At 37.3% G+C, this 15,699-nt stretch overlaps 1 protein-coding gene and 1 long non-coding RNA gene across 2 annotated transcripts in view; one reads left to right on the top strand and one right to left on the bottom strand.

The window, feature by feature from the left end:
* DCHS2 (dachsous cadherin-related 2) overlaps positions 1–15,699 on the top strand; it is a 225,656-nt gene that overhangs the window by 203,581 nt on the left and 6,376 nt on the right. Inside the window, exons 16-19 of the mRNA XM_072773716.1 lie at positions 1,770–1,921; positions 10,519–10,649; positions 12,502–12,788; positions 13,662–13,794. Of these exons, the coding sequence (XP_072629817.1) occupies positions 1,770–1,921; positions 10,519–10,649; positions 12,502–12,788; positions 13,662–13,794 (703 nt within the window). The remainder of the gene's footprint in view (positions 1–1,769; positions 1,922–10,518; positions 10,650–12,501; positions 12,789–13,661; positions 13,795–15,699) is intronic.
* LOC140603114 (uncharacterized) overlaps positions 717–15,699 on the bottom strand; it is a 231,610-nt gene continuing 216,627 nt past the window's right edge. The window contains exon 5 of the long non-coding RNA XR_012006164.1: positions 717–5,118. This is a non-coding gene — a long non-coding RNA (uncharacterized lncRNA). The remainder of the gene's footprint in view (positions 5,119–15,699) is intronic.

The following is a 15,699-nucleotide window of genomic DNA, read 5'->3' as shown; positions in this document are numbered from 1 at the left end:
ATAGAATTAGTTTTTGATTAAAATGTAATGCAGACTAACAGATCTCCATGGAGAATGATGCAAAACTTCTATCTCATCCTCAACACTACTTTGATAATATACTGATCAGGATCTAAATTTGTTAGCATGAAATCTAGGTTGTTTCATTAATTAAAAATTCTTCTAAAATGAGACTTTCAATAAGATATAAAAAAAAAAATCCACATGTGGCCCGTTTTACAGGCAAAACTTGAAGCACGAAAAGCAACAAATTAAAGACCCCCATTCACTATGCAGAGATTTCTTTCCTTTTCTGGTACTGGCATGAATCTAAATGTAGTTGGAAATCTTCTATTCAAGCAAATTAGAATTTTTTTCAAGTACAGTACCTCACTTAATTGCTCTTCACATATATCACTTTTTTTTTTCTTTTTCTTTCTTTCTTTTTTTTTTTTTTTTACAAACTGAAGGTCTGTGGCAACCCAGCACCAAGGAAGTCAATAGGCACCATTTTTTTCCAACAGCATTTGCCCCCTTTGTGTCTGTGTCACAGTTTGGTAATTCCTGCGGTATTCACACTTTTTCATTATTATTATATTTGTTATGGTGATGGTGATCAGTGGTTTCTTGAGATAGAATCTATACCTGGTGAAATTTGTTGAAATAACAGCAAAGGATTTAAAATATTCCATAAACTAAAAAAAAAAAAAAAAAAAAAATAAAATATTCCATAAACTTAGTTGATAAAGCAGCAACAGCAGGGTGTGAGAGGACTGGCTCCAATTTTGCAAGAAGTTCTACTGTGGGTAAAATGATTCCAAACACATCACATGCTACAGAGAAATCACTCATGAAAGGAACAGTTAATCAATCTGGCAAACTTCATTGTTGTCTTACCTTAAAAAATTGCCACAGCCACCCCAACCTTCAGCAGCCACCACCCTGGTCAGTCAGCAGCCATCAACATCAAGACAAAATCCTCCACCAGCAAAAAGATTACTACTCACTGAAAGCTCAGATGATGGTTAGCATTTTTTAGTAATCAAGTATTTTTAAATTAAGGTATGTACATTGCTTTTTTAGATAGAATGTTAGGCCAGGGCAGCCCTGGTGTCTCAGTGGTTTAGCGCCTACCTTCCTCCCGGGGCGTCATCCTGGAGTCCTGGGATCGAGTCCCATGTCAGGCTCCATGCATGGGGCCTGCTTCTCCCTTTGTCTGTGTCTGTGTCTCTGTCTCTCTCTCTCTCTCTCTGTCTCTCAAAAATAAATAAATAAATAAATAAATAAATAAATAAATAAACAAACAAACAAATAAATAAATAAAATATTTTTTAAAAAAGAATGCTAGGCCGTTGCACACTTAATAGACTACAGTATAGTGTAAACACAACTTTTATATGCACTGGGAAACAAAAAAATTCATTTGACTTGCTTTATTACAATATTTTTGGATTTGGGTGGTCTGGAACTGAACCCTCAATATCTCTGAGGTATCCCTGTGTTTTTGCGTCTTGCTTAAATCTGTAGTTCAAAACATGTGCTACTCCTTCTGAAAGTTGTTTGAAAGTCCTTTGAATGGGCCTGCAGAGTACTTTTCCCACCCGTTACCTACTATGTTATAAAGGTAAGCTTCAGCCATTTGTTGCCATTCCTTTGATCATTGTTTTTGAAGTGTTTGACAATTTGTGATTGTTTCATCATGCATTTGTCTGAAAAACAGACAGTTAAAAATTTTTTAACTCATCTTGTAGATTGAACCCTTATCTAATAGAAGAGCTGCTTCCTCACAGGTTTTTGCTGTGGACCTGGACAGTGGGATGAATGGCCTCACCGAATATTCCATTCTCTCTGGCAACCAAGGGGAAGCATTCCACATTGACGCACTGAGTGGTGTGATCACAGCAAATGTGATTCTAGATTACGAGCTCACCAGCTCCTACAGGTCGGTCCCAGATTCAGATCCGTTTGCTTGTTTATTCGGCTTGTTTCTGACAAATGTGTTGCTTCGGCCATGACTTCCTCTCATGTAAGCTTAGTTATAAAATGTGTTTTCCTTTGATCCGACCTATGATCACCCTTTCAATATACTAAAGGAATCTTACAAAGTATTTGCTCTTTGGAAAAGGTGATTAGATGAGAAGTACCTTAGGGTCCCTTGTAGTTCTTAGCTTTTATGAATTTTTTTATGCTACTAAGTACTAAATGAGAGACATTAGAAAAGACAGTATTTGTGAAATGCCTACTAAATGATAGAACACTCTGCTACTTTTTGTTGTTATTGTTTTAAAAAATAGTGAAGACAAAAAAAAAGTGAAGACTCGGTGACATTTCTTTTTTTAATTCTTTAATTAATTCTTCTTAATTAATTCTTTTTAAAATTCTTTTGTCCACAACTGTGTGTGGACAAAAGTACAACCCTGTCGTCAGGTCCTTGTTGCAGTACTGGGTTCTGATGGAAATGATCGGATTAAGCACACATTCAACATTAAATATATTTTTTTGTCTACAGTTCAAGGTGTACAGAATTATGCAAATTCTATAAAAGAGAGAATAATGGTCTCATAGTTCATCTAGTTATTTTAAAAAGTCAGTGCTACAAAAATCTAGCGATATATACAGATATATTTATGGCATCACAGTCTATAAAAGAAAAAGGAGGACTCTAAGGAACCAAAAATGTTCAGGAACGGGGATTGCCGCAAACACGGCAGCCCAGCCTCCCATGGAATACCACCATTTGACAAGAGAAGGTGGTTTCTCTGTGAGTGCCACTGAGGAGAGAGCTCTAGGTTATATGGGGATGTGGGGGAAATAACCAGCTGCACTCCAGAACTTACTCTGCAGGCCAATTTGAGTCAAGGCGCACCCATAGACTTGGATGACTTCAGGAAGAAAATATAAGAAACTTAACCTTGTCTGTCTCTGGAGAAGTGGTCACAGGGGAAACATGTGAAACAAAAGCTTGGCTTTCTCATTGTGCATTTTAATATATTCATATCATATTTTTGTATGGTCTTCCAAAAGGCCTTGCACATAGTGTTTCCTTTCATCCTTACAGTCGCCCCCAAAGAAGCCAAGTTAGTCATTTTTTCATTCACTGATAAGACAGCTGATATGGGGTGGCTTGCTCAGGGCCACAGAACCATCTAGTGATCACACAGAGGCTTGAGTCCAAGTGTTCTGATTTTGACTCCCACTGTTTCCACTGTACAAGCTACGGAGCAGACCTTCTACACAGAGGAAAACCAGGCATGTGAAAGCCCGGAGTGCCAGTGTTCTCCTAGGCCAGACTGCTTTCATGTTTAATGAAGAAAGTGCAGTAGATGCATGTGGCTGAGCTGATTACAGTGGGATCTGTTACAGGACGGGTTGAATTCATTAACCTCTGAAAACCTTCCTGGCTCTAAAAATTTGATTGTTTAGTTCTTTTTGTTTAATATATTTCAAAATATGACTTCAAAAGCATTTGCAAAGTTTAAGGCCTTATCCTGTATTAACTAGTAGGATTCTGTTCGGTAATATTTTAATGTAATCAATTGTTATGATGCTTATTGTATAAATATATTAAAACCGGCTGTATGACTATGTTACAACCAGTCTCTGCTACCTTGTCTCTACAGTCGTTTTACGCATACAGCTGATTTTCTTGCTCTGTAGATGATTGTAGGTTAAGTCTCAGCCCCATGCCACCTGAGTGATGACAAATTCAGAGCTTATTGAAGATCTGCTGTGTTCCAGAAACTAAGCACTTCTGGATTGTAATGACCTTCTGTCCTTATGTTCTTCTTACTCAATGGAGCCTAATTAGCAATTAAATCAGACTCCTTTAAGCTTTTTCCTATTTGCGTCATTGTTTCAATGTTCCCAACGTCTAAATTGGTCCCAATATTTAAAAGTGCCCCTCTCCAATTCACCATGAAGAATTTAACTCAAGGCCTGGAGAACTGAGAGAATTTGAACTATACACACAGGGCCACAGAGAGATACAGAGACAACCACACACAGACACACAGACACACACACATACACAGTCTCAACTATCACCAGAGCAAGGAAGTATTTTATTTTATTTTTTTTTATTTTTTTTTTTTAAGGAAGTATTTTAAACCTTCTGCCTGTTCATGCTTTCCCCTGTATCCACCCCCATGTGGCTTCTCTTCCTCCTTAGTGCTTTCCCTGATACTTAAAGTAACAGGAAATATAGGATCACTTTTCCCTTGTCTACTGCATAGTTAGTGGATGCTTTGGAAATGGTAACATTCAGCTTTTAACTTTACTTTTGAAGTACCGCTATTTGTCCAATTGAAGAAAATATTCCCAATTCTAAAATGAAGGAGAAAAAGATATTTTCAGTTCTGATTATACTCAATATACTGAGGCATTAAAGAAAAATTAAATAATTTTTAGGCCTCTTATTAAGCCATATATAAGAAAGCTCAGTGGAGAGGTGATGACAAACTATAAAATAGACCTTAAGTTCTATCTGACTGATATTTCTGAATTTTTAAAAACTATTTACGAAGCATGAGGCTGGGGATGTAAAGACACATGCCACACTTCTTGTTTTTGGGGAACTCAAAAATCAAGCACCATTATAACCCATGGCAAGAGGCATATTAATAATCACAATAGTTGCCATTTATGGAGCTGCTTTAAATGTCGATTTCTCATAACCGATTAAGATTTACAGAAAGAGGAAATTAAAGTTCAGAGAATAAAGTTGTTTGCCAAGAATACACAGCTAGTAAATGGTAGAACTGAGGGGATTCTTGCCCGTGTGAGTGGTCTTAGTAGGGCTTCCTGTTGTAGCATGTGAATGAATCTGCAGAGTACATACCTGTGTATTTATGAAACAGAATGGGAAAAAAAAAACTTTAGGCAAATAAGAGTTAATTTAAAGGTTTAAATATTCAGTTTCTGTAGCAAAAATATTCAAGTTCAAAAAGCTTGAACTCTTTATTGGCAGGAGCAACGCCAAACTCATACTCTCCACTGAGGGCTTGTTATGACCGTGAGAAAAATACTGAAAATCAATTGTGTGTAGAAGGTAGGAAGTCAGCTGAGATGTTCATTATCTTTTCCAAAATACATGACTCATAAACAGCAGAGTTGGGACTGCAGCCGCATCCTGCTGACTCCCTGTGAAAAAAAAAAAAAAAAGAATAAAAGACATTTCAGGCAAAAAGCAGGAAAGTCATGCATATGCAAAAGTGTTTAAACAGTATGTTTGGAAGTAACAAGTGGTACAGTGTACCTGAGAAGCAACTGAGTGTGGGGTAATGAACAAAAGGCTGGGAATGTGGAGGAATAGGAGGAAGGTGGCCAAAGGTACAGAGTTTCAGTCACAAGATAAAGAACTACTGGGGACATGATATACAACATGATGACATCGTTTACACCGCTGTGTGGTATAGTTGAGAGTTGTTGAGAGTAGGTTTAAGAGCTCTCAATACAAGGAAAAATAATTTCTCTCTTTTTTTGTATCTGTGTGAAATGATGTCAACTAAATTATTGTGACAATAATTTCACCATATATGTAAGTCAAATTCTTATGTTATACACTTTAAACTTACACAGTGGTGTATGCCAATTATACCCTGGTAAAATTGTAAACAAATTTATGATGGTCTGAAAAACAAAACAAAACAAAACCAACAACAAAAAAGAGACTGGTAGGTAGCAGGCAAGTTTTAAGGGTCTCTATATCCCATGTAATGGAAATTGTACTTGATTCGATAGGCCATATAGAAGTATAAGCAGTTGGGTGCATGCTCAGATCTTTATTTTTAAAAGACATCTGGTAACAGATGAATTGCAAGATAGGGAACCAGCATCAGACAGATTAGTTAAACTAGACAATGACTGTGAAGAGTCTACTAATGAGGATGAAGCAATGGGCATGGTAGAAGAGAACATACTTACTAATTAACTCAGGTACAGAAGTCATAGGAACATGGCCAATAGTTGGATTTATTCAACAAGGAAAGAGATAGAAAATGATTCTGAAGTTTCCTCATAGGAAAGGCAGGAATTGGAATTGGGGTTGGAATGGGGATTGGGATTGGGATTTTTCTGGGCATTTTGAATTTGAAGGGCTAGTGCAAAACAAAAGTTAAGACATTCCTTAGGCAATTAAAATACTGATCTGGAACCTGGGAAAGGGGTTTCCATCTAAGATTTAGATTTAAGATTCATTTAGGAAAAATATGTAAAATGGAATTACCTAGGGAAAGTCTGCAAAATGAGAATTTGGAAGATTATCACTACTTGAGGATCAAGCATACAAACAGAAGTCAGCAGAATAGATTCAGGGAATAAGAGGAACAGAACCTGGAAAAGATGGTCATGGAAACCACAGGGAGAGGTTAGACTACATTTAAAAAAAAGTTTCAAAATGTGTTTGGGTTAGAATCAGCTAAAAAGAAATATTCCTCATTTTAAGGAGTTTAAGGAGATGTTATATATATATATATAGGTATATATTTATTTCCACAAGCTTTCTTGATCTTTCTGCTTTTCCATAGCATCTTGTTCTTGTTTCATGCCTGTATTATCTTCTGATAGCTCTCCAAGAACATTAATTAGAATTTTTTTTTTTATATTTTCTTTTGTTCTTTCAAGATCTCTGGTTCTTTGGGGTTTATTTTTTTTCCTTGTCTGTTCTACACTCTTTTTTTCATGTTGGAGAATTTCTGTAACTAATGATCCGTGGTTCTGAGTGAGGCCACAGCAAAGTCATTAGAGTCTCTGAGTAGGCTGGCACAGCTTATGACCAGCACACTTCACTTTCAGATGAACCAGAGAGGAAGTTGACTACTTTGCAGAATGACATACAAATAGAGAGGCTTCCTTTTTTCCTTTGGGAAGGACTTTTATTGCTCCAAGGATAGTCCTTTTATGTTCAAATTAAATAATACTGAGTATAAAAATTAGGCATTCTTTTGCCTGGGAGTAAAGAGCAATGGGCAAAGGATTAATTGTTCTGTATTTTGAGTTTAAAGTAATCTTCAAGTTATTTTTAACTCAATATCTCACCCTACCCCTTGTCATGTCTTGTGTCTCTCATTGTTTATGTGGGGACAAATCTGTTCCCCACTCATCCTTATCTCCCTTCAATATATTTCAATCTGTGGTTTCCTCTTACCCACTTGTCTATAACCACTCCCAAATCTGCTTGCATTTTCCAGAAATTTTTTGAGACTTTTTACCACCTCTACCCACCAATATCTTCTTCCATTTTGTTTTAGCCTTATGGACAAATACCTTATTTTCAATTCTTCTGCTACCATTACCATAGAATCTTAGGAGGAAGAAAAGATAAAACCTGTGTAGATATAACTGAAGTCACAGCTCTTCTTTTCATAGATGTTTCTGATGTTGGCTGATATTTTTGTTTTTCTGAGAATTTCAGAAGAAACCTGCAATTCTTGGTAGACATTTAAGATACTGTTGAGACAATATTTTGAAAAATCACCTACCACCTTCAGTATTTGTTAAGGCAATAGGGAAGGATACTTCTTGCTCAAGGTCCCATCTAAAGTTTAACACGATAAAAGAAGCTTCCTGTGGTTGGTTGAATAGGAGAAATATGCTCTGAATTAGAATGGGCTGGTTCTAAATCTGCTCAGTTTCATTTTTAATCTCTGCTGATGTACTAATCAGAGCAGCATTCTGAAAGCCAGAGCCAGTTGGACTGGTTACAACCAATAATTTTACAAAGACTGCCAAGGAGCCATCAGAGAAAACTTGAGGTCTCCCAGAAGTTACATGTAGAATCTTGGTGGGTCTGCCTTCATAGTTTTTCATCTGTTCTCCAAGCTACTGAGGAACTGTTTACTCATTTTTATATTTTGAAACTGAATTGTATATTTTCCTCCATATCAAAGATTCTAGTTTTTTTTTAAGTTGACATAGGCATTATATAAAACCCCTGATATTGTAACATTGTAAAAATAACGGTGGATGCAACTCTAGTAGAACTGACAGAGCCATAACTTTGATATCTTGGCTGAGCTTTTAATATGACACTAAGGACGGGCAGGCAGCAAAGGCAGAGAACATTATGATTTGTTTATTTTTAGTAAATATTTTCCATATGTACCTGACTTAGGTTCATGCTAACAAAACAAACTTTCCAGATGGAATGATTCCTAAGCTCCAGAAGTGTGAAATTCAAGTAGTCGTTTTACTAATGTAGCAGCTCTGGTAGTGTAGAAGGCAGCCTGTGTGCGTCATGAACAGTAGATAGACAGTGATTATTTGCTATTAAGTGGAATTTATTTTTTTAATATTTATTTATTTGAGAAAGAGAGAGAGAGAGGAAGAGAGGACAAGCAGGAAGCAGGGGGAGGGGCAGAAGGAGAGGGAAAAGTAGGCTCCCCCTGAGCAGGGAGCCTGGTTGTGGGCCTTGATCCCAGGACCTTGGGATCATGACCTGAGCCAAAGGCAGATGCTTCACTGAATGAGCCACTCAGACACCCCTATGTGGGATTTAAACCAAGGAAGAGTTAATGCTTATTTTACATGTAAGATTGGAAAGACAGAACACTTACTCAGGTAAGCTAAGGGAAAAGAAAGTAGAATGTGTCGACTTCCAAGACTCAGTTTCTTAAAAGCTAGTATCAATCACGGACTAAGACTAGCATCACTTCTGAGATAAAGATTGTCTTCTGATTGATAACTCACATCACTACTCAGCTACCCTCCTGGAATTCATAGTGTTTAGAGGGGAGTGAAAAACTAATGATTATACATTAGGGCATAATATATGCACAGTAAGAGAGGCATGTTGAAAATGTATAGTGGACCTCAGTTAGTAGAGCACAGGCTTTCCAGTCAACCAAGACCTGGGCCTGAATCCTGGCTCTGTCATATAATACACTCATAATCTTAGACAAGTCTTGAGAAAACAGCCCTCAACATATGTTTTAAAAAAATCAAGTAGAATAGCTCACATGCCCTCAAGAAACTTATAGGAGAGGCAGATAATCAATGCGTAAAAACAAAGGGTGATGACTGCTCTGTTAGAAGAAAGTACAGGGTGCTGTGGGATAGAGAAAGAGGCATCCAAATCAGACCAGTGGTCAGGGAAAGCTTCCCAGAGATGTGAGCTTTGGAAGATCAAGAGGGTGGGTAGTACAGGGACAGGAATTCCAGGCAGAAGCCAAGTCAGAAGAGGTCATGTGTATGTATGTGTTCAAGGCCCAGACTACCTCTGGCAGACATGGAGAGCCAAGGAAAAGTTTTCAATAGAGAAGTCAGATTTTCAGTTTAGGATGTTAGATGGAACTGTTGAATTGCAGTGTGTGGGATTGACAGGGGCAGTAGGAAGATTGGTGAACAAACAAGTACTACAGGTGGGAAAGGATATAATGAATATAGAACATTCCAGGTAAAGATGATGCAGGGATGAGGCTACAGAGACCAACTTGCCTTGGTTTGCTCAGGGCTGTCCTGGTTTTACTTATTAAAAAAAAAAAAAAAAAACCTGAAAGTCCCATGTCCCAGGAAACCTTCAGTCCTGGGCAAAGCATGATGGTTGATCAGCCTGCCTGAGGCTCTGAAGGCAGGACTGAAGTGGTTGGGAAAACTGATCCAAGTGATATTCAGGAGGTAAAATCTATAAGGCTCATAATTAGTTGGATATTGGAAGGTTGGTGACAGAAATGGAAAAGTTGAAGACACTAAGAAGGTTTCTAATTTAGTTACTGAAGATAGGTGTACCATCTTCCAAGAGAGAGGAAATCATTGCATGTAAATTATTTCAGATCATGGACTTTCCCTCCTACTCTATAGTTGTAGCCAATCATGCATTTTTGTGTGTGTATTAATCATGCAGCATCCTCTCTTAATTCTATAATTGCTATCAATTTTGAATTTGGATCTAAAATAATATCAACACAAAGCAATCTCTTAATGGCTCTATCTTGTGTTGTTACAGTAAAACGTAAATATGTAGCAATATCCAGGCCATGCATGGTAAGGTGGAGGTAATCTTCTTATCCAAAGACTGGATATTGGGGGATCCCTGGGTGGCGCAGCGGTTTGGCGCCTGCCTTTGGCCCAGGGCGCGATCCTGGAGACCCGGGATCGAATCCCATGTCAGGCTCCCGGTGAGGAGCCTGCTTCTCCCTCTGCCTATGTCTCTGCCTCTCTCTCTCTCTCTCTCTCTCTCTGCGACTATCATAAAAAAAAAAAAAAGACTGGATATTGCTGTTTGTATTTTTTAGGTTGTTCTTGGTAGGAATGGATTAAATTCTACAGTCTGTCTTCAGAAATGGCTCATTGGTTTTAAATGCCACATGACTTCTGGTGGCTTGCTGGATTTGATGCTCTAAATGCATCAAAAATAAATAAATTTCAGGCTCCCGTTCTGATGAAATAAATTTTCAAATGATGCTGTTTAGAAAAAGCCAGGGGGAGAAATAAAAGTAGCTAGTTAGCTCACTTTTAAGTTTTCAACTAGATATTTAGTATTTATGTTGTTTTTGTAATTCTCTGGAAAATGGATTACATGCCTTGATTCTTTTCCCAAACCAGCTTGATTGTGCAAGCCACAGATAAAGGGATACCCAGGCTTTCTGGTACAAGTGTGATCAAGATACAGGTGACTGATATAAATGACAATGCCCCGGCTTTTCTCCCCTCCGAAGCAGTGGAAATTGCAGAAAGTAAGTGTGCCAATATGGAATCGTGGGTGTAACTTGTGTAATATCAGCTACCAGCCAGGCGTTTTAAGAAACACAAGTACTAATCCTCAAGAACCTCGCAACATGGACAGCTTCTGTCTTCATTTTACAGAATGGAGAATGGATGGCCAAAGTTAAATATCAAATGTCAAAGACATTAAATGTTGAAGCTGGGATTTGCCTTTAAGTCATCAGGAGGCCAGCCAGTTCCCCAGGCTCGAACTGCCATTGCACACATTGTTCTTTGTGTGCAGATAGTTCCCAAAAAACAAATCTACTCCATGAAGAAGCATACTTTGTTAGCTCTGATGATCATTCCAAAGCTCCTCTGAGAAGAAGCAATGTCCATAGACTGGTAATTTTGTCAGTCTTGGCAGTATACGAATCACAGGTCATAAATGAAGGGCTGCTCATTGCACAAAGTCATCACTTTCCTCTAGTGTAAACTAAAGTTCAGCATTTACAGAAAAATTTTACCACATTAATGGTAGAAGTAGAAAATACAAAATTTTACATGATATGCTAATTAATCCTAACACTTTGGGTCCCTGGCTTCTACGACTCCATAGTCTGCAATCCCACAGTTATCCATGGTCAGTGGCCATACTGGTAAATCCAAGCCAACTCTTTATCACTGAAATTGCAAAAAGTGCTGGCCTCCCTCTTGCCTCCCTCCTTTCACTATTAATATCCAACTTATTCCTAAGATGTCTCTATTTTAGGATTGTTTTAGGATGTTTAGCTTCCAAACAAATTACCACTCACAGAGGGATATATTTGTAGATGCATAGGGATACCCACAAATACTCTGAAATATTCTACAAAGAAAAGATTCTCCAGTTCTTGCTTCTCACCCATTTGATATACTTCCATTTGCTTTGCTTTTACCAAAGGTAGTATTCTTAAGGATGTGTATTAGCATCAAAATGCAGCAATGTGCCCATTATCAGCACATCACAAGAACAAACGGCAAAAAATCAAAACATATACTGAATAGGGTAAGGAGTGGTTGATGCACATCCAGAATGTTCAAACCTGAAATATGAAAATTACCTATGTCTCATATAGAGGGGAACTATTCTGAGTATCTTTCTACCTGTACCATACTTGTCAGCTTAAAAATCAGGTCCCTTTTATGACAGTTTGGACTAAAGAACACATGTAGCATGTTTGATAGACATTTAGCATGCTATCTATTTTGTGGATTTTTTTTTTTTTTGGTAATATGAGAGATTTGCTCTTATCACTGCCACGATACATACTTTGTCTTTCCATAGTCTGGATAATTTTGAGAGTCAGATTTTTAAGTGAAGGAAGCATTATATATGCCTCTCCATAAGCAATAATTTTACAAAAATAAGTACAAGGAACCAAGTATTTCTAAGTTGGTATACCAATATTGTCATTTAAATCTTGTTTACGTTTCAAAACTGTATGCTTTGTATTATTGTTTTGAGTAATAACCTTCTTCCCACCCATATTCCCCATGAATATGTGATTTTAATACAGAAACTATGTAGGATAAATAAGTGGCTGAGACTGTTCCTTCATCCTGGAATGGTGTTGCACGCATATGATAAAAAAAATGCAATATAAAAATCGAATATACTTTACCTCCTCAATTCCCTACTCACTGGTAAATTTTCACTTTATTGGGCTCATAAATTCTTCAGAGTTTTTGTTCAGCTCGTAATGAGCTTTGTATGAGAAATCATGCCAAGAAACAGAAAATCATGTTGGACTTAAAGTTAAAATGTTTGGATTGAACTATTAAAGAAAAGTATTTCAAAGGATGGATTTTAATGGAGGCTGACATTGGTCATGACTATTGCAGATTCTTTGCCTGGTGTAGTTGTGACTCAGATATCAGTTCATGATGTGGATTTGAATCCAACTTTCATCTTCAATTTCGCCAAAGAGAGTAATCTTGGGACCAAGTTTGCTATCGATCGGAACACTGGAGCGGTGGTGCTAGTGGAAACATTGGATTTTGAAGAAGCTACCGAATATGAGCTGTTCATCCAAATTTCTGATACTGTGCATGACACAGAGGGAACGCTCATTGTCTGTGTGGTGGACGTCAATGATAACCCACCAGTATTTTCTCAAGATTCTTACCAGGTAAAGAGCTTAATAAGGAGATACTGAAACCATAGGCAAAGTCGAAAAGAATAGGGAATAATGTAAGCCTACCACTGTTGACAGACTGATTCAGACAGGCAGTATTCACAGGTTTCAATGACTTAGTTGAGGCTGAAGGTTGTATATTCAATATCATGGAAGCTCTGGTAAGTACCTATGGAGCTAAATAGCTCATTCAAGTCAATTTCTTAGCTGCATATAGCATCTTTTTTTTTTTTTAATTTGTAGGGATTGGAATCCAGTTATTCATAACAATCAGAACTGGCCTAATATTTGCAAAGGTACCAGATAATACAGTGGTTTGGATTATCACCGATTAATTTGGGAAAACTCTTTTTTTCTTAGCCATATCTTTGGAATATACTGATGAACCTTTTGCAGAAACCAATCATGAACAAAACTGTGAAGTGGAAATTTTATTTTTTTACACCTTAGTATATGTTTATAGAAGTAAAGACAATAACAGCATTCAGCTAAGTACTTGGAAATGGGCTTCAGGACTTCTGAATGTAGCAAATGCATGGTTTAAGCAGAAACACAGTAGGGAAACTAACCTAAATAACGATTTCTGTCTGAAATACTGCGTTAGTGGATTTATTAACTATCCTCTACCAGGCAGAAATAATTTAGATGGATTTTTTATAATAAAAATCAAAACTCAATGAAATGTTTTTAATCTTGTTTTTCTGAATTCTGAGACTTCGAAACAATGTTCTTAATATATCAACTCTATAAATTAACATGTGTATTTTCCATAAGCAAAATGAATATAATGATTTTGCTTTCTGGTCCTGTTCATGAAAATATCTCTAGCCTGTAAGCACAAGACTCATTTCTTTCTGTTTCCTTCAGGTCACTGTTCCCGAATGGGCGCCTGCGGGGTACTCAGTGCTGACCGTGGCAGCCACAGACATAGAAAGCAATGAGAACATTTCTTACAGAATCCTTTCCTCTTCTAAAGAATTTTCAATTGATCCAATGAATGGTGAGTTATTTAATGTGGTTGTAGTGTTCATAGGTTTGAGTTACAGGGTAGAAGCTTGAAATAATCTTTTCCAAATGCTCCTCAAATGTTTCCACCTCACTCCCTGATATTATAGATGCCACCCTTCTTATTTCTCTTCACATCAAATGCCGTGGTAGCAAATCCTGGTGTTCCTTCTCTACTACTACATCTCAGTGGCTGGAAAGCAAAAGGAATTGATTATATGCTGGCAAATGCACAGAACTTCAGAGACCCCAATGTAGTAAACACCCAGTTCATCAGTCCAACCCAGGACAGTTTAGGTATTTGTCTCAGCCCTCAACAAGCATCAAAATAAAGTTGAAGGGATTCATTTACTACTGAGGATTTCAGGTTACAAGAGTGTGGGAACTTTTCTTCCAAGCCGAGTACATTGAGTTTAATAATAGCATAATACATTCAATAAGGACAAAAAAATGAAAAAGGAAAATTATTTGAGCATCTGTACCCAGAAAAATTGTTGTAGTATTCCAGTTTATTTGATGCCTTCCAAGGCTCTTTATATTTTTATCAGAAATCAAGTCATTTGTGGTCATGAAATGCATTCAAGCAAGTGATTTCAGATTAGAACAGTTAAGAATTGTATAGAGAAAGCATGGGTAAATGGGAAAACAATGGGTAAATAGGAAAAAATAAATTTGATACGATATTATGATTAGCAAAACATTGTCCCTAACAGAGCACACTCTAGAATAAAGAACAGGGCCTGGGACATGTTACTCTGTGTGTTCCCCATCTCCACACACCCATTATTTCATAAGTGAGAAGTGATTTAAAAATTGACCTCAGGATGATGGATGGTAAGTAGACTTACTGTGGGGACCACTTTGTACTATATACAGATATTGAATCATTAGGTTGTACACCTGAAACTAGCAGAATGTTACACGTTAGTTATATCTCATTAAAAAACATTAACCTCAGGATTGCCCCCAAGAAGAATTTAATCACAAAATACCAGTGTGAGGCCCATGGAGTGGTTCACCAGGGAGAAGTAGGTCATAGGTCATGCTGTCACACAACCTGCGGGTGGATGCTACTATATGGATATAAACATGTTAGAAATTTGGCTTTTCTTTTCTCCTCTCTTTTTTAGGGGGTGGGTGGTAGGGGATGCACAGTGCTGAGATGACATCAACTGCTATCCTGGCCACAGCACATCACAGTGTAAGGTCGTCCCTCTGAGCACTTAATCCTAGCAACACTTTTGCTTGACATGTGTTATCAACAAGCTTTGCAATGAGATATTGATTAGAATGTATTAAAACATTAAGTGGGGGCGCTTTGGTGGCTCAGTTACTACAGAGTCAAACTCTTAATTTCAGCTCAGGTCATGTTCTCAGGGTCGTGAGATTGAGCCCAACATTGGGCTCCGTGCTCAGTGTGGAGTCTGCTTGAGATTCTCACCTTCCTTCCCTGCCCCCACTTGCTCTGTCTCTCCCCCACCTCAAAATAAATAAATCTTTAAAAAAACATTTAAATGCTATCAGATCAATTTAGTTCACGGTGAGACTCTACTTACATATTTCTATCTTAAAAATAATAAAATGTGTGAAATGTATCTCATCACTAAGAAAGAAATCTACTTGCTGAATTAGCGAAGAGCTTTAGGAAAGACACCTCCATAATTAAGCAATAGTTGCAACTCAACATTATCATATATACTACCCTCATTTGACTAGAATGAATGTCAGTCTGTGTTTCCAGAATCAATATCTTTATACCAGAATGTCTTTGTACAAACATGTGTCTATGGGTAGCAGAATGAGATATACATTTTTTAAATAACAATGCATTTTAAAAAAAAATGGTAATAGGACAGCTTATTATACAAAAAAAAAATTAAGAGACATGTGTGGCAAAGTC

The sequence above is a fragment of the Canis lupus genome, chromosome 13, assembly GCF_048164855.1.
Source record: "Canis lupus baileyi chromosome 13, mCanLup2.hap1, whole genome shotgun sequence".
Taxonomy (NCBI): Eukaryota; Metazoa; Chordata; class Mammalia; order Carnivora; family Canidae; genus Canis; species Canis lupus.
Note: the sequence above shows the minus strand (reverse complement) of the source record. Positions and strands in the feature narration are given on the sequence as shown.